The sequence below is a fragment of the Larimichthys crocea genome, chromosome XV, assembly GCF_000972845.2.
Source record: "Larimichthys crocea isolate SSNF chromosome XV, L_crocea_2.0, whole genome shotgun sequence".
Classification (NCBI taxonomy): Eukaryota; Metazoa; Chordata; class Actinopteri; family Sciaenidae; genus Larimichthys; species Larimichthys crocea.
Window position 1 is genome coordinate 11,236,596 of NC_040025.1, and position 21,378 is coordinate 11,257,973.

Consider the following 21,378-nt stretch of genomic DNA (forward strand, 5'->3'; position numbering starts at 1 on the left):
TAGATACTTATCTTACTGCCCTCAAGCCCCTCAAACAAAGTCCCCCTCTGAAGAGATTATAACCCAGGGAGGGCACATTAACTCTAATCCAATGCTTTGAGGCCTCACACCCCCATACCACCCTCTGCCCCACTTATTTCAACCCTTCTGTTGTTGGGGGGCTACCTTGTATCTAGTGCATGTATGAGTAGGCCCTGCGGTTACACACACACACACACGAGGGTTGTGTGTGTGTGTGTGTGTGTGTCTGCGCGCATGTATGTGTGTGTTTGTGTGTGAGTCAAGGGGGTGGAGTGACTGATTCAATAGCACGCTGACTCTAATGAAAAGCATTGAGGGGTGCATACTGCTGTGTAACTGATTCCTCTCTCTGAAGAGATTAGGCGCTACATTGTTGGTTCAGTTGCTCATTTCCATGAGAGCACAGCCTCCCACCAGCGGCTGCTTGGCTTTGTTATTTTGAGTTGGAAAACACAGAGCACCAATGTCCCTGGCTTCCTTGTTACCATTGTTTCACAAATAGGCCAAAATGTAGATGTCACGTCACAGATGCCCAATAACCTCATTAGCTGCTCGCTGTGAGGCTAAAGAGAGAAACTGAGAAATGCACGGACTGCAGTTCGTTCACCTCGATGGAGATACGGCGGAAAAAATTGAGTCAACACCTTTTGTTTCACTGGGAATATAACCGGTGATAATACGGCAAGGAATTTTACACAAAGAATAGATGCACGCACACATCCAAGGAAGAAAGACGCCCCGCTTTGCCACTGTTACCACTCAGAAACCAGAGGGGCTCTCGGACAGCGCAGACAAAGCCAGTGGCCAGAACAGTCTGGTCTTCTATGATGCAAATCTGCAAGTGCAACCGCTATGTATGTCTGTATTACATCTTGCACTGTTGCAGAAAGTGGAAAAAACTATTTGTGCAACCACTATTCCGCCCCAAAATTCAAGTTTGTGAAGGTCGGGTCGTTTTTTTTCGTAACCCTGCTCTCAGAAAACTCCTTAGCGGAGCCGATAACAGCTTTGTTATGTTCTACATATGTGCAACTAAGGAGGAGAACCAGTGTTTGAGGTGAAAAAAGGCAGTACATTGGTTTAAGTCACCCTATTTAGCATTTAAAGCAGTACTTAAACATGTAATAAATGGTTTATAACACACTGTAGTGCAGCTATAAGCAGATATAAGTGTTTATTAATGTATATCAACAGCTATAACTGATAGTGGGCACCCATAAGTGGAAGCTGGTGTATAAACAGAGAATTAATCCATTAAAAACATAGTTAAAATAAAATATATCTTCAGAGCAGAATTTATAATTGATAGCCTATTCTTAAAGCCTTTATGGTGTGTTATAAATCACTGTTTATACTGTGTTAAGTGTCATTGCTAAAGAGTGTGACTGTGCTGAGAAGATAAATGAAAAAAATGTAATTTGCTACGCCCATATGGCAACACCCTGGGTAGAAAAAAATGGCATCCTGCTCTTTCCATGCTCTACATATGTGCAGGAAAACTTGCAGCTGATGTGTAGAAACAGGGCGCAGCGAGCTAACAAGCTGATCTGCAACAACGATCACACCGGGGAGGCCGCTCTGACCGGGCTTCCAGCAAACTGGGCCAAGGCTCTAGCTGAGGGATCCTGGAGGGCCCAGCACCCACCTGCCGGGGCCCGACACAGGAAGACACAAGCAGCAGCGCCAGCTGTCACACCGGCCCATCACGGTCCTAACCAACGCCGCCTGTCACTCACCCAGCGGAGGGCCGTCAATCAGCCTGCACCCAGGAGGGAGCTGGGAGGCGGGCCACTGGCCGGCCCTAAACAAAGACATACTTACATTTGCAAGCGGTTTCAGCGCCACTACTATTTTGAAAGAATGATAGAGTGGTCCTGATAAGAGTAATGACAAAGGACAAAGAGTGGAAGGGGGTCTGGGAAGAAGGGGGCCAGATAGTAAAGAGGTGGGAGAGCTTGATAACATTCACACTTTGCTTACATCTCTCCATTTGTGTTGGTGCCCCAGGAAAATCTCATTAGGGAGGAAGATTGCAGTTCTGGTTGGGGACCATTATATATAAATATATGTGTTGTCGATTGACTCTCTGTGCTTTTCAGTATGTAAAAGAGCTTTAAAAACGTAGCTTTGAATGCTTCTTTGTCGGGATTCTGATCTGAGGCTCTGTTTAAAAGTTCCGTAGCAACACTTCTCTTCTTTTTAATTCAAATTTCACATTTTCACACGATGCACTCCAAATAAATCCACCTCTCCTCCCTCCTTTGGCTCCATTTCTATGTCAACTTTCTCCCCTTTCAGTATCCGGAGCAGTAAAAATAAACTAACAAGCAATAGGTGTCGAAGACTCTGCGGATTCTCTTTAGGCTTTTGTTGTCTTGTTCACACCTACCTATGAGCTATTCTAATTGCATGTTCAGTGCCTTTGTTAGCTCGCAGGTAGGGGGATTGCCTATAATTGAGGTCACACCTAAACCTTTTGTCTTGACCTGCTCATTAGTGCAGTTTTTTTTTTTTTACCCCAAGCCAGTGTCTCACTTTACTTAACCTAACTGTTCAAGTGAGTTATAATGTGGAATATGCAGCGTGGATTTGTAGATAGAGGACACAGTAAACACGCTGCATTGTTTCGACACAGAGGACTAGCTCGGCTGTTATCAGAGATGAAGATAACTTCATCCTCTCTGCTATCTTGTACTGTATCTCTCTGGTTACTGAGGACAATCGTCTTCCATTTGGTCACTTCTCTCTCCTGTAAACGACTGACATCCTAACGGCAAACAGCGCAAACTCGACCTGTCAGAGCAAGACCAACACCTGCATTGTGGCCGAGCTGCCGAAAGAGGAAGAGAATGAAAAGAAGTTCTGCAAGAGGGACAAAGGCCGCTGCCCTGAGCTGTTTGTGTTGTGAGATGTAGACTACTGATTCCATAAGCCTCCTTCTCTTTGCACTCTGATCGGCCCATTGTTGCTCTTGTTCAAATTTGCTTTAGGTTCTGTGGACCCCACCCAGATGAATTCCTGCTTTCCCTCCACCTCTACAAATCTGTGGCTAACCTCAGAATCTCTCTCACTTTCCCCTCGCACGTTTGGACCCATGATTGTACACTGCACCTCTACCAGGGGGGGTTATAGTCTGAGAAAGAAAACAAGAGAGGTCAACAGATTGTTTTCATCATTTGATTAATTAATTAATTGGTTTGTCTGCAAAAACAACAACAACCACAGAACCCTAAAATGACGTCTGAAAATGTCTCCAAATGTTTGACCAAGAGTCCAAAACTTGAACTGATTCAGTTCATTATCATATAAGACAAATCAAAGCAGCAAATCCTGCGAGATTTCAATTTGAAAATGGTAATTATTTTTCCGTTGATCCACTAATTGGCAGCATTTCCTCCAGAATCACTCAGAACAGCCCTGACACTGCCTTTAAAATACACGACACTATCCACACAGATTGAAAGTACATCATTATTCATTGGGCAGACACTCCAATTGATGGTAATCCAAAACATCTCAAGGAGAACAATTCCCTCGCTCGTTTCCTTCAACTCAGTTTCAATGCTTCTGTTGTAGGAGAAACAAAATGCAGCATTCGGATCCTTTACTCAAGTAAAAGTATCAATATCACATGGTAAAACTACTTAAATACAAGTCAAAGTATCAGCAGCAAAATGTAATTAAAGTATTAAAGTATTAAAATGCTCATTTTTCTGCAGAGTGATGATAAACACTAATGCATAGCAAATGAGCCGAGTGCTTTAATCTCTAATATTTACACAATAAAGTGAGCAGTAACTACAGCTGTTAAATAAATGTAGTGCAGTCAAAGTAACAGAAAGTACAAGTACCTTAAAATGAGAGTAAATATACTGTGCGGCTCACATACAGATACATTAAAGTACATGAATGCACCTCGTGTTTGTATTTCATGCGTTAGAACACAGCAGAGTTCAAGCCACAGCATTCAAAACTTATTTTCTGATAAAGTTTCAACACAAATTGCATTTAATGAACCTAAAAACTGACAATCGAGTCAAAGGAACAGATAGATTTACAATGCATAGTTGAACTTTGTGTCCCGTTTTATTTGCAAGCTCAATTATTCCTCAGCTGTTTCACATAATTATGAAAAACTTCTAAATCAACATGTTAAAGTGTAAAATCAGATTCATGCACACGCTCAGACTCTCACGTCATATACTATATACTGCGTGTGTGTGTGTGAGAGTACATACTAGGCTAAGGTGAGGCTGAATTCTGAATTTATTGTACTCATTTATCTTTGTAGGTTTTAAGAAAATATATAAAAGTTTTAAATTATTGAAGTTAAGCATGTGCCATGTTGTCACACTTTGAGTTTCATCAAAAGCAAATGAAGAAAAACAAACTGGAGGAGAGTTATGTTTATGTCGTGAGGCATATGGAGGGTTAAACATAAGTAGAAATATCAAGTCTACATGTTGGAGTTTTGCAACCAATGAAGAAAAAAACTATTTAAAAACCTGATATACAGAAAATGTTACATAACCTTAAAAAAAAAAAAAAGTATCTTTGGGATCATCCCTGCACGTTTCGATTGGACGCTTCTTTTCTCGCTACTACCACTGAATAAACGTAGCACTGCTATCACCTCCAGCACCAGACCTCTTAATACTGTTAATATAATAATCAGAATTATCAGAGATAAGAGAGGTGCGCTGCTCCTTTGAACTCAAACACTGAGCTTAACTGTGGCTCTTTTGAAGGACATGAGTGGTGGAGGTGGGGGGGCAGTGGAATAAGAAGTGTAATCTTCTTCTCTTATCTCCAACAACCCCCCACCACACACACACACACACACACACACATTAGCATCTGTTATCTCACAATTATCATATACATTAGTCAACACCTGTTTCACTTAACCTCGTTTAATTAGGGCCATTGAAACGTTGCGCTTCACCCAAAACAAAAACCACCGACATGTAAGAAGGCAGGTTGTTATGGTCAGTCAGTAAATTAACAAATAAAAAAGATATGGCTCTGAGGCTTGTGAGGATGAATGACAACTGTTATAGGCTTCTTCATTATTGTATTCAATTAAAAAGAAAAAAGAAAAGTCCCACGTTGCTTTTGGAGTATGGAACCAAAAGCGACACTTTTACGCGTGCGTAAAACGCATTTTTGTTTGTTTATTAGCGTAATTTAATGCCATTAAGAGGGATAATTCAATTCACAAAACTACAGATCTGCATGTGATGAAGTGTCAGAAACGACAGTAGAGACTGGCGGGATGTTGTTAACTGAATTCAGGTCAGTTTAAAAAAAAAAAAAGAAAAAAGAAAAGCTCTCCGCCGATTAGTGCGAGACGCGAGAAGTGTTAAATTCGTCCTACAAAATGAAATCAAACTGGCGTGAGCTTCCATGGCGTGAAAATTAAACAATAGATAAAATAAAAACACAAACATTGAAGTTTTAAAGCTGCAAAAGTCTAAAAAAAGTTTTATTTTATTGGAATAATGATTTAAAAACACAAAGTTTCTGTTTTTATGACAAAAACTTGAGGTTTGGTTGTTACGCAGAGTTGGAGATGGTTAATTCTATGAGTCTTTATTCACCTCTCCAAAGAAAAAAGAAGGTTGCATTTGAATTGAAACTTCAGTTCTCTCCAGTTATCTGTGTTGCGATAAGTAGCACATATTTAGCCTCTCCACGAAAACGCTAAAAGGAACAGCGGAGGGCTTCTTTGATGGGATTTATTGCCAGTGAAAGCTGCAGGTCTTTTGAACGTAGCTGTCAGTCAATACCACAGGGACCTCCCCCATCTCCATCCCCACTCACACACACAGCCCCTCCTCACACACACACACACACGCTGGCAGCTGGGTGTGTATAAATAGATCCAGGAGGTTAGATTTGCCACTCAAACCCGAATAGCTGGGACGCAGGAAAGATGCCCGCATCGCAAACTGGATTTGGCAACTTCTTCTTGGAGAGAAACATCAGCATGCCGACTGGATATCAGATCCCGGTGCTGGGTTGCCCGCCGGGCGTGCAACAGCAGCAGGCCCAGCATCTGGCAGCGATGGCAGCTGGGGTTCCCATAACATACTCAGGACTACAAGGATACAACTTTATCCCCTATCCACACCACAGGCACATCACACACATGGTGAGTTGAGATAAATGCTTCATGCTTTGCTTTTACTGCTGCAAAACTCGGATCCTGAGTAGCTGAACAACAACTAATTCTAAGTTTCTTAAAGATTTTAAAGTTATGTGAGGCCACAAAGTCTAAAAACTTTTGAACTCATTGAACTTTAGGAGGATTTCTCCTTCATTGCACGTCTGTGCCACTTATTGAACTGTGCGCTCTGGGTCAGGGGTCGCCATCTCCGTGCGTAATTGCTCTCTCTTAACCTTCTTTCCCTCTTTCTGTTTTCCAGAACAACAGTTTCGACCTGAAGGCCGCCTCCCCCTACCATCACGCGCTTCTTGCTCGCGGAGGACCTTTCTACCCGCCGTACCGTCCAGGAGCAGCCGAGGATCCCGGCAGGGTCGCCAAGGTGGCCACTCGTGAGAGCACCGGGGCGCTGAAGGCCTGGCTGAACGAGCACCTGAAGAACCCGTATCCGACTAAGGGCGAGAAAATAATGCTCGCCATCATCACCAAGATGAGCCTCACGCAGGTTTCCACCTGGTTCGCCAACGCAAGGCGACGCCTGAAGAAGGAGAACAGAGTCAGCTGGGCTTCTAAGGGGAAATCCGATGAGGAGGACGAGGAGCATGAGGGAGAGAGCGACGACGACGACGACGACAGCTCCCTGCAGAAATGTCACTTGGACGAGAGGGACGAAGCAGAGCCTCAGAGCGAGCGCACAGACACGGATGAGCAGGCAGAGAGCGCGTTGGACAGCTCGGCGGCTGTGGATGCGCGTTTGGAGATGCAGCCAAGCAGCGAGCACGAAGACGCAGAACTTGCACTTGTGAAGAAAGTTGAAAAGAGTGACTCTGACCACACGCCGTCCGCTTTGGAAAGTAAAGAAAACATTGTGAGCCAGAAACCCAAAATCTGGTCTTTGGCTGAGACCGCCACCTCGGAGACTGTGAAGAAACCTCTGGACAATATTTACCACCCTGCAGGGAAACTGTGGGCTGAATGGGCTTCGAGAAACGCACTGTTCGTCCCATCATGTTACACCACGCATGAAATTGTCTAAGACAGACACGAATCAGAGACACTGTCCACGTCTTTCTTTTTGCACTTTAAAACATTCAGACCTCAGGGATCTGTGCGAGAATTCCTGAAGTTTGCAGTGAAATGAAAATCTGTTGGGAGACCAAAGACTTTTAACATGTTATTGTAAATAAATGTAGATGTATTTTTCCACCATCAACCTGTAAATTATGTTTCCTTTGTCTTAATCATGAAGAAATATTTTTGCTTAAATAAAAAGTTCAGCTTCTGATGAAATCCTGAAAACTGCTTTGACGCTCTCATTCAAACATTGAAAGCTTCCTTGTGACTAAAGAAGGACGGTTTGTGTTCATGAGGAAGCATTTTCTTCAATATCAGTAAAAAAAATATTATGCGAGATAAAAAGCTGACTTCTAATTTCAGGGGAATCATCTTATTTATGCAAATCGAGTGAGCACAAAGAGAGTTTACTTTGCATATCAAACCTCTGTTAAGTCTTCCCAAACTGGTTTCTGGTCAGCTTGTTGCTGAGTTAATCCCTACCATTACACTTTGAACATTTCTAGACCTCAGAGTTCTTCAATTCCTGTGTGAACACACACGCTTCTTCCCTCAGGTATAGTGTAAACCACCTCAGATTAGGCAGCACCGGGCCCCCACAGGTCTTTTAAAGGTTGTTAGTTAGTGCTTAGGGGTCGGTCGCTGAGGGGATTCCTCACTATCAAACACCTCAAGGTTCCCATGTAAATTCAAAAGGGCTGTACCTCCATTAATCCAGGGATAATGAGAAAGCAACTGGACTGAAATGCAGCTCCCCTCTTGTCTTCTGGCTTCGCCTCCTCTTCCATGCAAATCCCTACAAACAGGAACACACAGAGGGCAGATTAGCTTTAATCTGAGCCTCCTTTTTTCTCACAGTAAAACATGAATACAGTAGAATATGTCAGAAAACTTCAAACTGGGTCTCCACTTTTTTTAATTTTGACTTCCATCCTGCTGCTCAGAGACAGAGTCCCTCAGCTCCATGTGGAGCTTTCAACAGTCATCTAGCGCCCTCTTGAGGAAGTCAAGAGGAACTGCAGCACCACTTACTCCATTAGAAGCACATGCTGCAGGTGAGTGACAGGTGTTAAACAGCAGTTAATCAATGCACACATGGACGCACAGCTCATGGAGCCAATTAAAACTACTTGAAGCCTCAATGGCTGCAGGTTCAGTCAATAACTCAGTTAAATCACAACCAACACACATGATATGTATATTTTTAGATTCAGCGAGACTTACTCTTTCCGAGGATGTCACAGTGTCCGATGTCCATCCTGGATAAACGTCCATAAAAACCGCTTAGAAACGAGAAAAAGACGCTCCTCACGACTCCAGAACTCGCCTGAGAATCTTCATGTTTTTGAGTTTGCTTCAGTGTCAGAGTGATACTTTGAGATTTGTCTGCAGAAAGCATGAGCGCACCGCAAACATGACCAGCCTGTGGATAAATCGGCATGCATTAATGCTGCCAAGCCACCAAAATAAAAGCACCCACAGGCTGAAAGAACTGCGCTCAGGTCGCAGCTCTGCAGCAAAAACAAACGATGTTTTTCAGCTTAAATGTGAAACTTTCTGAACCGAGTCTGGCATCCATGACAGTGACGTTACACTTCCTGTTCAACATCCCTACCCAAAGCATTGTGGGAACGATTTCCAGCAGGGAAAATAAATAAATAAATAAATAAATAAACTCCCATGGTTTAAAATTTTAATGCAAAATTTAAATTATCAGTGCATGCACACTCACACTTCACAATATGTACAGAAGTATTTTGCAAAACAATCCACAGGTTGATGAAGACGTGAAAATATAATACAAACAACACACAGTAAAGAATTAGCTCTAAAAACTACTTAACTTAAAAACTATTATCTGTTATATAACATTTCAGCACATGATTAAAAACTTTTAACACTTTATATACATCAAAAGGTGCACATTATGACAGTTTTTATTATTAATTACAGTTCCTATTATTAATTACTAGGGATGTAACGATACACTCAACTCACGACTCGATTCGGTTCACGATTTTTTGTTCACGATGCGATTTTTAAAAAAAAAAATCTAAATAAGCTACCAGACAAATTATGAACAAATAAAATGATCTTTTAATTTGTAGGAAAAAAAATCTTAGGTGCTTTCTTTACAGAAACTCTCAAACAGTTTGTGTTCTCTTGTAAAAAAGTGCAACTTACATGGTCATCACAAAATACATGACATCTGCTTTCTTTAGAAACGATCTCACAGTAAACTGCTGTTAACTGGTGTGATGTGCAGTTTTCTCTCACGAGGTGGCGTAACGTTACTTTGGCGGCTGATACGCTGCTGCATGTTGCTCGTGTTGCTGCTATATGTTTGCAGTCTCTTGCAATATTTACATGCTGTTTTTGGTTTTGTCTGTCCATTTCTCACGGTTGTATTTGTGTATGTAGGGAATCCAAAATGCTCCACACAGGTGATTTCAAACTGCTCGGTGCGTCCTCTAGTTCAAAGCTGTTTTCTACCGTCGCCATGTCTTCCCTCGCTCTGTGCTCCGTACCTACGTAGTGACGTGACGCCTGATGTTCAACAAATGAATCACCAACCAGTGACTTTTTTTTAAGATAACCTATTTCTAATTTAAAAAAAGAAGAAAAAGAACATATCCTACTTCTCTCGCATTCGCCAAGAATCGCGATTCATTGTTTCTGTCAACCGGTGAGAATCGTCACTCATTTGAACAGATTTTTAATCGTGTCCGATGCATCGTTACATCCTTATTAATTACACATTATACACATCCATGGGAAGCACAGTGGTGCAGGGGTTTGCACTCAAAGCACCTCAGCTGGTTCAAACCAGCAAAACAGGTTCCTGGTTTGGACTCGGCTGGGGTAAGTGTGGTACTCGAGCAGTCCAAAGACATGCACTCAATAATTATTGGGTAACTTAATCGGCGGCTCTAAATCGGTGGTTTGAATGGTTGTTTGTCTCCATGGCGACTTGTCCAGGGTGTAGCCCGCCTCTTGACAGGATCAGGCGCTGTGGCTCAACACAGATTTAGTAGCTGGGTACATGAAATAAACAAAGCCAGCACACAGCAGGTAGAGTATCAGAGTTTAGTCCATGAATCCACCTGGATAGTCTCAGTGTCAGAGACATTTCAGGCTAAATCAGCTGCGATAGGCTCCAGCTCCCTGGATGAACTTTTCCAGCCTATGCACTATACGTTTGTGTTTGTGATTCCTGTCGGGAGAGGATTTCCGTTTTCCCGTTCTCCTGTGTCAGGATTCTCCCTTTATCGGTTAAAAGCACGTCTGTTGACATCTCCTGACTCGCTAGCTCGTCCTCATTCTCCTCCGGCGTCCTCCCGAAACCCTCCTCCTGCGAGGACAGCGGCTCAGGCATCGTGGACTCTTCGTCACTAGTTGGGGTTGTTACTAGTTTGGACTCAGTGGCCAGTGGCTCGTGTTCTCCTCCCACACACCATTCAACACAGCCCTACAAGAGAGAGAAATATAGAAATTTAGAATATTACATTTTCAGTTGTGGGAAACAGAACGAATCCAAAGCAACAGTTGAAGTTTCTCTCAGCATGTTTACATGCTTTGAATTCATCGGCTCAGTTGGGAAATGTTCACATAAAGACAAAACTAGGTTTCTTTTTCCAGGTTAAGGGGTTGAGGATTACCCTAAATACAACTTGAACTGGACAGATCCTAAATTAAATGTAATTAAAAACAACAATTTAATCAGCATTTTGGGAAAAAAATGCTCATCTGCTTTCTTAAAGAGAGTTAGACGTAGAGGCAGTTAGTGTATCTTAACATAAAGACTGGAAACAAAGGCTCTGTCGAAAGCTAAACAAGAGTGCGGCTAGCAGTTTCCCTCTGTTTCCAGTCTTTGTGCTAAGCTAAGCTGATCACCAGTTTGCTTCATATTTAGAGTGCAGATGTAAAAGTGGTGTCAACCTTCTCAGCTCGGTGCATGAGCATCAACACACGTTTACAGAGTATTTATGGCTACATATGTATGCTGCATGAAAGACTAATATAGAAGTCAACAACAAAACAAAACAAAAATCACATTTACCTTTAAACATCCTTTGGCATTGCCTCGTTTCACTAAAAGAAAGAAAGAAAGTGCAGACAACATGAGTGCATGAAGTAAATAGCTGAAACTGATTAAACATGTTATAATGGAGAGAATTTAGAGCACAGCGTACCTTTGCAGTTCCAATACATGAATCCAGATATCGCTATTAATATGATCCCAACAACAACCACACAGATCACAATCACATGTGTGCGTGAGGTTCCCTCTGGAAGACAAGCAAACGAGAGAAAGATGTTACCAACACATCAACAACATTGATTCCTGCAGATAATTCGAGTAGCATGTGGGCATTTATTATTAGGGGGAATACAAAACTAAATGAAATATGAAAAATAAATGTCCTTGTTGACAGGAAATAGGTTGCAGCGCTCATATTTGCCTCGCATTTGCATTATAGCAGAGGAAGTATGAACGTGTACGTGTGGAGAAAAGATAATTTCGGAGAAAAGAGGAAGTCCACGTTTCCTTTTTTTTAATTCTAAATGTTTTATTATTTCTTTTTGTAGCCATGTAAACATAGTGCATGTACTGTAACGTACAGTGAACAGTGTGTAGGTGAAAGCTGTTAAACCACAGACCGACATAAGATTTAGAAGACATATCCTGCATCACCTCTAGAGTTTCGTTTTGAGACAACCCACCACTAACCACACGGCTAAGGTTGGCTGTAGAGCTCAAAGTGAGAAAGCTTTACAATAGATCCGCCTATACAGAACTTACCACAGATGTTGTCAGATGTTTCTGTTCCGTGTTGAATTTGCTGTTGTCCATAGCCACATCTGCAAAGAATTTCACAGTGTTAAAGAACAATACCTGATCTCTTTATTGTGACTGATTTTAGATTCAGGTGATTATTTGTCCTGAAATGTCCAAAGTGAAGGCAGCAGTTTGCTAATGTTTACACCATGTCTTTCAAAAGACATTCCCAGAGTCGACGATTGGAAAATGGTGCCAACATTTGACTTGTCACTCTGAAATCTCCGATAAGCGTTCAATTCAGTCCAAATCTGGGACAGTGAAAGACGGCAACATATGATTCATACGCTCATCAAACCATTTTACGAAGCCCTGTGCCCCCTTTTAAAAGCATTTGTTTTGCTTCTCTCTTAATTTATTCAGCGTTTCCCTCCGATTTGTCAACGGGTTGTACGTCCGACGTTGATTCGACTCTTTCAACGACGGTTGGCCGACATTACACGGAAAGCTGAAAAGGTTAGCTGAAATTCAGAGATGAGATTAAATGTGTTTAGTCCAAGGCAAGACACTTGAGTTTGAGGTGTCAGTAACTGTGTTTTAATTCGAATTTAACGCTTATTTTAACCAAATTTCACATTGTTTTAATTCGAATTTAACGCTTATTTTAACCAAATTTCACATTAATTGAATTAAATGCTTGTGTCCAACCACAACTCTTAACTGATTATAAGGAGTTGGTTCGTCGAGATGCGCGTTGCCATGGTGCCAATTCACCAGTCAGAAAACCAGAAGAAGAGAATCAGTTGAATCTCGGCGAGTAACAGCACACTGACTCTTTTTCAACTACAGTGGTCCCTCGTTTATCGCGGGGGATACATTCTAAAAATAACCCGCAATAAACGAAATCCGCGAAGTAAGTTTTACAATTATTATACATGTTTTAAGGCCATAAAACTCCTAACCACACACTTTTATACACCTTTTTACACGCATTTTGTACAGTACTCCCTTAATCAGGACGCAGAAAACGTGCGGTTCTCCCTTAGCCAATCAGGACGCAGAACACAATGCGCGTTCATACTGTACAGTACGCTGTAAAAAAAAAAAAAGCATGCAAAATGACACTGAAAAAAATCCGCGAAACAGCGAGTCCGCGAAAAGTGAACCGCGATATAGCGAGGGATCACTATAATTGAATTAAATGCTTGAGTCCAACCGCAACTCTTAACTGATTATTAGGAGTTGGTTCGTCGAGATGCGCGTTGCCGTGGTGCCAATTCACCAGTCAGAAAACCAGAAGAAGAGAATCAGTTGAATCTCAGCAAGTAACAGCACACTGACTCTTTTTAAACTACCTCAAAGAGTAAAAACATTTTTGTGAAACTGAGGAAAGTTTCTACAACTTTTCTAATGCCAATACTTGGAATGAGCGTCAAACAAACCGAAGTGCTTGTTGTATCATCATATCTCTGAGTGTGCCTTTTAAAGAGAGAGATTGTCCTAAAGCGTGTGCACAGTTATCCTCATTTTGCCAATCATGTCTGGACGGCTCATGTTTTCTCTGCTACTTTTTAACGTAACGGTTTTCATGGAGTACTTACTGCGTCCACTCCTTACAGGCGGCGTTCCACGAGCTCTCATCAGAAAACGTCCCTTTAGGGCACGCCTGACACACTGTGTCATGCGTATGATTGCCTAAAATAAATGTGTGATAGTCAAATTAGATTTAGCACAAAGGGTCATTCTGTAAAAACACTTCCTTAAAAAGATCTTTTGTACCTTTGGACTGAACCCCAAATCCTGGTTCACAGGTTTTGTGCGGCACACAGGTTGTACACTCTGCAGTGGAGCAGTGAAATCCCTCTTTACACTGGCAGATGCTCTTTTTTGTCCTCACATTGACGGGAGCCTGAAAGTGCAGATCTGTAAAAAGAATGGACAGAGTTGTACGTCGTGCAACATCAATGAAAGTGTCGGTGTCTATCAGTGTTTTTTTTCTTTAGTTTGTCACCAGGTCTTACTTGCGTCACAGTACGGCTGCTTTATACATTTGTCTTCCTTTGTGTATTTATCTTGGTATTCACTGCTCCTGCATGGCACACACTGGGGTTCCTGACAAGTGCTCATAGTCCTCATGTAGGTCCCTGAAAAAAGAAGAAGAAGAAAGTGTTGTTTCATACACAGTAGAAAAAAATGGATCACTGTACATACATATAGTCTTTATCTATGTATGTAAAAATGCAGACCTGTGGGAAACTGTGTCCAGAGGAAACTAAATCCACCCACCAGCCCCTTTAACACTACTGGAGTACGTCTTGACCTGGAGCAGTGACTAAGCTGATATATAATCTCTGTTATAGGGATGCATATAATGGTTCGATCCCCGGCTCCTACGCTCTTTCTTGGGCAAGATACTGAACCCCAAATTGCTCCAGCTGTGTGTGGATGTGATTAGCTGTGTGTATGATTGGATGATGGGTGGTGTTGAGTGGTCAGAAGACGAAAGCCAGTATCCATTCATCCTGGAGCTGATCCCAACTGGCATTAGGCCAGAGGCGGGGCTTGCCATCTTTATCTTTATATATATTTAATGTTTATATAACTAATGCAGCTAATGGAGTAATTCAATGTTTAAACCTCGATAGAAGTGGCTCCAAATTTTGCCATTTTTCTTCATGTTTATAGTCCGTGAATGTGCCAACAGAGTGTCCGTTTGAAATCTAACACCCGAGGGTTGTTAATTAAAAAAACATGTTCCTGTATCATTTTTTAATGATGCAACGAAGTCAGCAGATGAAATGTTGTTTACACACCTGGTTCACACAGTTTGCAGCATTCACCAGAACCAGTATCTGACGCATACTGACTCCTGGGGTCACATAAGGGCTCGGCAGCGGTCAGCGCCTGCAAAGTAACAAAGGATCCACATGAATAAGAGGTAGCTGAGTCTCTTGGTGTGATCTCTACTGATGTAGAGACAGTTCACTGTTCACTTCCTCAGACCAGACTGTAAGGGGCGTGATGGAAAGTCCCAAACATTCAACAAGCTGTTAACACTGAAACTCAATGCACGACAGGTGCGTTCTGTAGTTTCTTTGACGTTTTTTGCTATTAATATGAGCATTCTGGGTATTAGGAGTCAGGCAGATTCAACATTTTCAGGCTGCTTGCAGCTGTGAGGGGGAAAACGAAAGTGAAAGTAAATTCTGAGTCATGCGTCATTTGGGCGTAACTGTACAAAAAACGCACTATTCTGGACAGAATGGCGGATTAAACTGCATTTCTGAGTCAAATGTGAGTGAAATAAACAAGAGTCCGAATTATAACTCATTATAACACAACTAAATGCAACACAGCGAGGAAACCTGAGCTCAGTTAAAACCTGTTTTTTTTTTCACAACCAAACGCGTAAAAGCAGCTCACTCACCAGAAAAGCGCACACCATCACCATCGGCTGCGATAAATCCATCTTAGTTCGCTGTGCTGGTAGTGTCAGCATGTTGTTGCTCTCCCTTGCACACACACAGTGTCGAGTGTTGGAGCTGCTCTGAGATCACCTCGCTTAAAACACAAAAAGACGTCGGAGGGTTTTTCCGCAACAACTGTGGCTGCGCACGGGGAGGAGAGGGTGGAGTTCCCCATGTGACTTTCTTTTTTAAACTGACCGTTTCCTGTAAACTCTCTCTCTTTCTCTCTCTCTCTCTCTTTGTGTGTGTGTTTACAGTCTGGACTTTAGACTGCCCAGAAGTAATCTGATTACAGGCCAAGACATGGAAACGGGTGCTACAAATACTCCACAACAAGGACACAAAGAAGAAGTGAAAGAAGTACCACCCTGTCAGTGTTATATTACTACATATACTATAATATTTTCCATAAGTTATTAGGAGTGGGTGGTCCCACCTGACAATGGGTGACTCAGGCAGACAGAAAGAACATGAACACACAGCCACAACACTCCCACAGGCTGAGGGGTTCGAACCCAGAACCTCGTGACTGATACACTCATACAGTAACCACAAACACTTCAGGCACTTCAACCTGTGTCTAGTCATCTTAGTCCTGTTTACACTTTGTTTACATCAACAGTATATCACGACACCTCACAGGGCCCCTTAAATATTGATTGCTATTTAATTAAAATATTAATAGCAGATGGAGAGACTTAACAAAACATGCATTTAAATCCTGTCCCCCTTCTTTTTGTTTTTTGTTTAAACAAACTACTAAGCTGAAACATTCTCACATTTTGTTCTTTGTTTCTTCCCGCGTCCTAATCCTGCATGATAATCCAGAGCAGGCTCAAGTATCAGCACTTTTTAGGTATGTAGTCAGTAACCTTTGGGTAAATATTAATCACTCTTTGTGGACATAAAGGCGTTACAACCTTTGTACTGGTTACACAGTTTTCTGCTTTCCAGCCTAAGGCGACAGTACCAGATTATTATTAGTGATGTATGAGTATGAACAGCTTTTTAATGTTGCAGTTGGGCGACGTGGAATTAATTTAAAGCGCTTTGTTTTGATACTTTATGTAACTGGTTTAACCTAAAGAAGCACATTGTATTTAATCAACTCAACATATATTTTGTATGTAAAATCTGCAAAAAAAGATCAGTTGCAGTTAATATATTCCTCTGAAGTGTAATGCAGAAGTAAAGTCACACCAAATAGAAAAATTCAAAGTACAAATACGTCATGAATGTACTTTTTAACTAATTGTTCTTGAGTACATGTTACATTCCACAACATGTGGATTTTATGTTCTATCCAAAAAAACATTTGATAAAGCCGCTGAACATGTTCCTCACACACTGTTTGCTTCTTGGGAAATTTATGACAGAAAAGATTTGATTGTTCTCATTAGTCTCGGTCACACCTATTCTATGGTAGAGCTTGAAATCCCACCAGAGTCGAGGTATTCCCCAAGAAGTTTCATGTGGGGGTTTCCCACACGATGACTCTAACTGCTGCTGGAGGTGCTCCTCTCTTGTGTAACAAGCCTTCAGGCATCTCTGCACAGATGTACTCAAGCATGTCTAAAATGCTGTGATATGATGCCCTGTGCTTATTTATGTTTGCTTGAAATGGAGTCAGACATACTATCAGCTGCCATTCAGAATTTGTTGCACATGTATTCACACAGTTACGGTACAGGTGCTGGGAGCAGCCAAAAAGAACGAGCAGTCATTTCCTTTAAACTTTTCCCTGCTGGAAATTCCAGTTAGAGGACTATCATCAAAAATAGAGCCAATTTTGGCAACATGTTGTCAACATACTGACAACTCTGAACGTTGTGCTTTCCCCTCCGGTTACATGTTCACGGTGCTCCTGTCTGAATATACAACATGAGTAATACATCTTATAATTGTTACCTTTAGTGGTAAACACTGACTTAACCTTCATGTTAGATCTGATTTTGTTTCTGGTCTCCCCGTTTAGAGGCCTGTCACACGGGACTGAACCTTGAGCGACACTTATTTTGAATCATGAATCATACAGACACAACAGAATCTGTAGATTTGTTTGTTTTTTACCACTAAACTTGTGTCTTTCTTCTTTTATACTGACATTTTTGTGCCTTTGTGTTCCTTTTGCCTTTTCATGCATCAGCCTGTTCTGCATTCTTGAAATACTCATTGTTAACCAGGATCGGGGATGGAAGGGATAATGTTTTTTTATCAGTTTTAACTACTCATTTTCCTTTTGACCTTTGTTAATGTAGTCCTGTTTTTCAGGGGAATGTCCACCTGCATAAACATCATCATTGTTTCACTTCCTTCGGTTTAGATAGGTCAAAAATCCTCTTCCAGTCAGTCGATGTCTCATAGTGAGTTTTCCTAGAAGTTACTCTTCATGATTAAAAGTGTCCAGTGTTGTTGGTGATAATGCAGCGTTTGTTAGAGAAGTCCTCAGTATATGTCACAGCTGAATGCAAGTTTCACTTCCCACTGGATGAGGTGATATATACTCAAACAATAGTGGGGCACACTAAGCCACATGCAGCCACCTGTCACCGCTAAACGTCATTCAGTTCATAGACAAATCATTTCCCGCACAATCCAAACTGTACTCAAACAACACAACAACTGTCCCACGGTTCCTCGTGTTCTTCTTCGTCTTGTTTTCAGTGTCTTCTTTCCTTCTTCCTTGATTATTCTTATTCATTCATTAGTTTATCTGACAGGGACAATGCTCATTGATCAACAGAAGAAAAACTTTAATGATCTAGAGTAATCCCAAAAGTCTAATTTTCATGTGCTGTCCCAGGCCAGATGTTAAAAGTCCTAAAGTATGGTTCATAATGACACATCTTAATAAGTATGCACACGGCAGTTCAGTACTTACCAATAAATAATGACACAATATAGAACATTAGATACAATCCATGCAAAATCAGAAAAAGGGCAGAGCAGGGAGCCAATCAACAACGAGCAGCAAAAACAGCTAATATCCCCATAATGTTGTTTCAGGTTTCATCATCAGTGACTCATCGCAGGAATGAGATGAAAAGCTTCATTCTGATAAAGGCTGCAAGTTTGGGGAAACGGTGCACAGCTTCACTGACCTGTACAAAGACAAAAATATATAATGATACGACGCACGGCTTCTCGTGTTCGACACACTCCCTCTGCTGAAGTGATCCTTAGTCTTAGTCAGAGTGGTTTTATGTAAATATATCCTTTATCTGGTCGGTGGTTTTGCCTGTTAAATCAGTTGTTATAATATTTTGTATAAATGTACTCCAAAACTGTGAAGTCTCAAGTCCTAATTGCTCAAAGACTGTGCACATGAAATGGATAAAATATGGATATCAGTTTTATCCATATTACTAATTAAAAACATCAAAATGCAAAAAAAATTAAATATGAGAAAGAAAGAAAGAAAGAAAGAAAGAAAGAAAGAAAGAAAGAAAGACAAATATTGTTACATCAAATTAGATACAAAATAAAACCACAAAAGACAAAGAAAACTGAGCGCAGAATAGTGAAAGTAACAGTTTAGAAACACGTGATATGCATGAATTAAAAACATACAATAATCATAATCACTAAAGTCATATTTCATGTGGGTGTAGACACATCCAGTCACATTAAGAATCCATGTACTGTATTATTACAGTACAGTATGGGTATGACAAAGAAAGGACTCCAGGTTTCGTAGCGCTCTCTTCTGGATACTTGTGGATGTGTGCAGCTGATAAGGCACATTGTGCTGCGAGTACAGACATGTCAACTGAGTGGAAATGTTTTGTGGTTTTTGCAGAGAAAGCTGTGGGTGTGGCTAAACAGCCACGACCTGCCTTACCTGGAAGAACCTGAGCCGAAACAGGGGAGGCGGTGGCAAAAACATGAAACAAATCTCAGAGGCGGAACTCTCTGGGAAAAAACAAAACTTCTTTTACGCTGTTGCTATAAAAGAGGAATCTGTTTCGAGTGTTTGCATGGATGTTGTGACTGAAATCTAAAAAAAAAAAAAAAGACATGATGCCAGGTTTGGGATTAAAGAAGAAAGAAAATCTTTCCAGGATGGAAAGATTCACTGAAGACTTGCCACAGGTAAGATTTCAGTTCGTGTGCTTAGACAAGAAACAACACATCATACAGTGAGTTCCTTTAACAGCAAGTGTCAAACACTAATTCACCACATGTGTGAAAGTGTAAAATCAGTGCTTCTGCAGATGTCTAAGTCATTAGACTAAAAGAGCAGCTTGACTGTACGCAGCTCCGCAGGGGAAAAAAAAAAGACCTCTTGCTTTCATTAACATCACATTTGTGCAGCCAGACTTTTGGCTCAGTGTGTGTAAAGTCTGTCATTTGGTTTACTTCCTCAATTCAAACTGACATCCCTGCTGTTAGTAGTTTCCCACAAAGAAAAGTTTACTTAGAAATTGGACAGTGAATGATTTAAGGAAGACAGTATATTCCCGTAATAGCATGTGCTTAACAGATGCAGATGGCGATCGTACAACACAGCGGTTCCTCTTTTTAATTCCTCAGAGCTGAGAATGACTAATCCTGTCTCTCTTATCAACTATCTGAAAGAACACTCGACGCACTGTTGAAGATAAATAAAGCATGACTGCTAAAAGGAAGAGCATCAAAGGCCTGAAGGAAGGTTTTATGGTGTTGTTGCTGCAATCTATGAATTATTTGTGAATGTACCAAATGCAAGGACACTTTAAAGGGCTAGATTTTGTCACTTGGGCTGCATATTTCTGGGGAATAAGAACCACGATTCCTCGCAATAAACAATAGAGATAACCTCTTAAACATTGTCCACACTGTTATCCGTGTTGTTGTGCTTTCAGCTGAGCAATGAGATGCAGCTGAGCATCATGAACAGGGTGAAGAACGGAGAGTTGTCCATCGATGATGCTCTGAACCAGGCCAGACAGGACAGGAAGCAGCTGCTGAAAGACAAGAGCCTGGCGGAAGAGGTACCACCATTTCAAACCACATGTTCACTCGTGTTTACGATGCTTTTGTGGTTGAGTTGTTGCAAATTGTCGTAATCTTTCTGATGGCTGTGGCTGCGAGGCTCTCAATTTCATTGTCCGGCCACCATTTCAGCAGGGGTCTAAAGAAAATGGGGAACTGTTTGGAGCCGGGTCATCGCCTCCATGTTTGTTTTGCTGCAAAAGTTCCCTCTTGAATGCCCTCGTGGCTGATAAAGATTGACAAAGTGCCATCTATGTGCACCCTTACAATAGAGAAAACATGATGCAGGACCATATAGGCAGCCTTACATGCTAGAGCTTTTTTCAGAGAGCCTGTAGCCTCCACTGACGGGCGACCTCATAATGACAATGAGACTGTGTGCCCAGATTTTGTTTGTGTACTATAAAACCTGTTTTGTAAATGAAAGACTTCAAGACTTCTTACAAATGTATCTGCTGCTCCTTGAACATTGTTGTGGTAATAACCTGCTCAGCCTGCTGGTTCGGTCTCTGGCATGTTTCCAGTGTCGTCCAATGATTGAAGGAAATTTATATCTTGAGGCTTAGCAGGAAACACTCAACAAAAGATGAATGGGTGTTTCCCCATCAGGTATTAATGTTGCATATTTGGGCTGTTGTTGCAGGAACCCTCACAGTACAACTTCAGTGTTCACAAGCACGGCCGCTACAGGTGGCAGAAACGAGTTCTTCAGGTGAGTTTAAAAAAAACAAACAAGCAAACCAAAGAGAGTTCACAGCCATGCTCCATGAAACTTTAGCCCAGGGATGTTCAAAGTACGGCCTGGGGGCCAATCACGGCCCGCGGTCAGATTTCATGCGCCCTGAAGCTACTTTTTTATAATATATTATTTATGGCCTGCTAAGATTGTCAGATAC

General features: G+C 41.5%; 3 protein-coding genes across 3 annotated transcripts in view; 2 read left to right on the forward strand and 1 right to left on the reverse strand.

Annotated features, from left to right (window-relative positions):
- The first annotated feature begins 5,583 nt into the window (after nucleotides 1–5,583).
- irx7 (iroquois homeobox 7) lies at nucleotides 5,584–7,478 on the forward strand. The gene is made up of 2 exons (XM_019273843.2): nucleotides 5,584–6,175; nucleotides 6,450–7,478. Exons 1-2 carry the CDS (start codon nucleotides 5,957–5,959, stop codon nucleotides 7,221–7,223), a joined length of 993 nt encoding a protein of 330 aa, XP_019129388.1. The 5' UTR covers nucleotides 5,584–5,956; the 3' UTR covers nucleotides 7,224–7,478.
- A 2,396-nt stretch (nucleotides 7,479–9,874) lies between these two features.
- On the reverse strand, nucleotides 9,875–15,690 carry cd40 (CD40 molecule, TNF receptor superfamily member 5). The gene is made up of 9 exons (XM_010747270.3): nucleotides 15,469–15,690; nucleotides 14,855–14,945; nucleotides 14,063–14,185; nucleotides 13,821–13,964; nucleotides 13,643–13,736; nucleotides 12,066–12,124; nucleotides 11,455–11,550; nucleotides 11,322–11,353; nucleotides 9,875–10,730 (listed from the first exon to the last, which is right to left on the reverse strand). The coding sequence occupies exons 1-9, from the start codon at nucleotides 15,538–15,540 to the stop codon at nucleotides 10,446–10,448; spliced, it is 996 nt and encodes a 331-aa protein (XP_010745572.3). The 5' UTR covers nucleotides 15,541–15,690; the 3' UTR covers nucleotides 9,875–10,445.
- A 3,649-nt stretch (nucleotides 15,691–19,339) lies between these two features.
- The window catches only part of LOC104932112 (formin-like protein 13), a 34,382-nt gene continuing 32,343 nt past the window's right edge, over nucleotides 19,340–21,378 (forward strand). Inside the window, exons 1-3 of the mRNA XM_019273943.2 lie at nucleotides 19,340–19,600; nucleotides 20,353–20,481; nucleotides 21,126–21,194. Of these exons, the coding sequence (XP_019129488.2) occupies nucleotides 19,526–19,600; nucleotides 20,353–20,481; nucleotides 21,126–21,194 (273 nt within the window). The 5' untranslated portion in view covers nucleotides 19,340–19,525. The remainder of the gene's footprint in view (nucleotides 19,601–20,352; nucleotides 20,482–21,125; nucleotides 21,195–21,378) is intronic.

Excerpts from the sequence above, each read along its gene's own strand:
- irx7 (XM_019273843.2), top strand. The coding sequence starts at position 5,957 with ATGCCCGCATCGCAAACTGGATTTGGCAACTTCTTCTTGGAGAGAAAC. Across the intron at positions 6,176-6,449 it reads ACAGGCACATCACACACATG|AACAACAGTTTCGACCTGAA; the intron begins GTGAGTTGAGAT and ends TCTGTTTTCCAG.
- cd40 (XM_010747270.3), bottom strand. The coding sequence starts at position 15,540 with ATGCTGACACTACCAGCACAGCGAACTAAGATGGATTTATCGCAGCCG. Across the intron at positions 12,125-13,642 it reads GCCTGTAAGGAGTGGACGCA|ATGTGGCTATGGACAACAGC; the intron begins GTAAGTACTCCA and ends AATTCTTTGCAG. Across the intron at positions 11,354-11,454 it reads CATGTATTGGAACTGCAAAG|TGAAACGAGGCAATGCCAAA; the intron begins GTACGCTGTGCT and ends TCTTTCTTTTAG.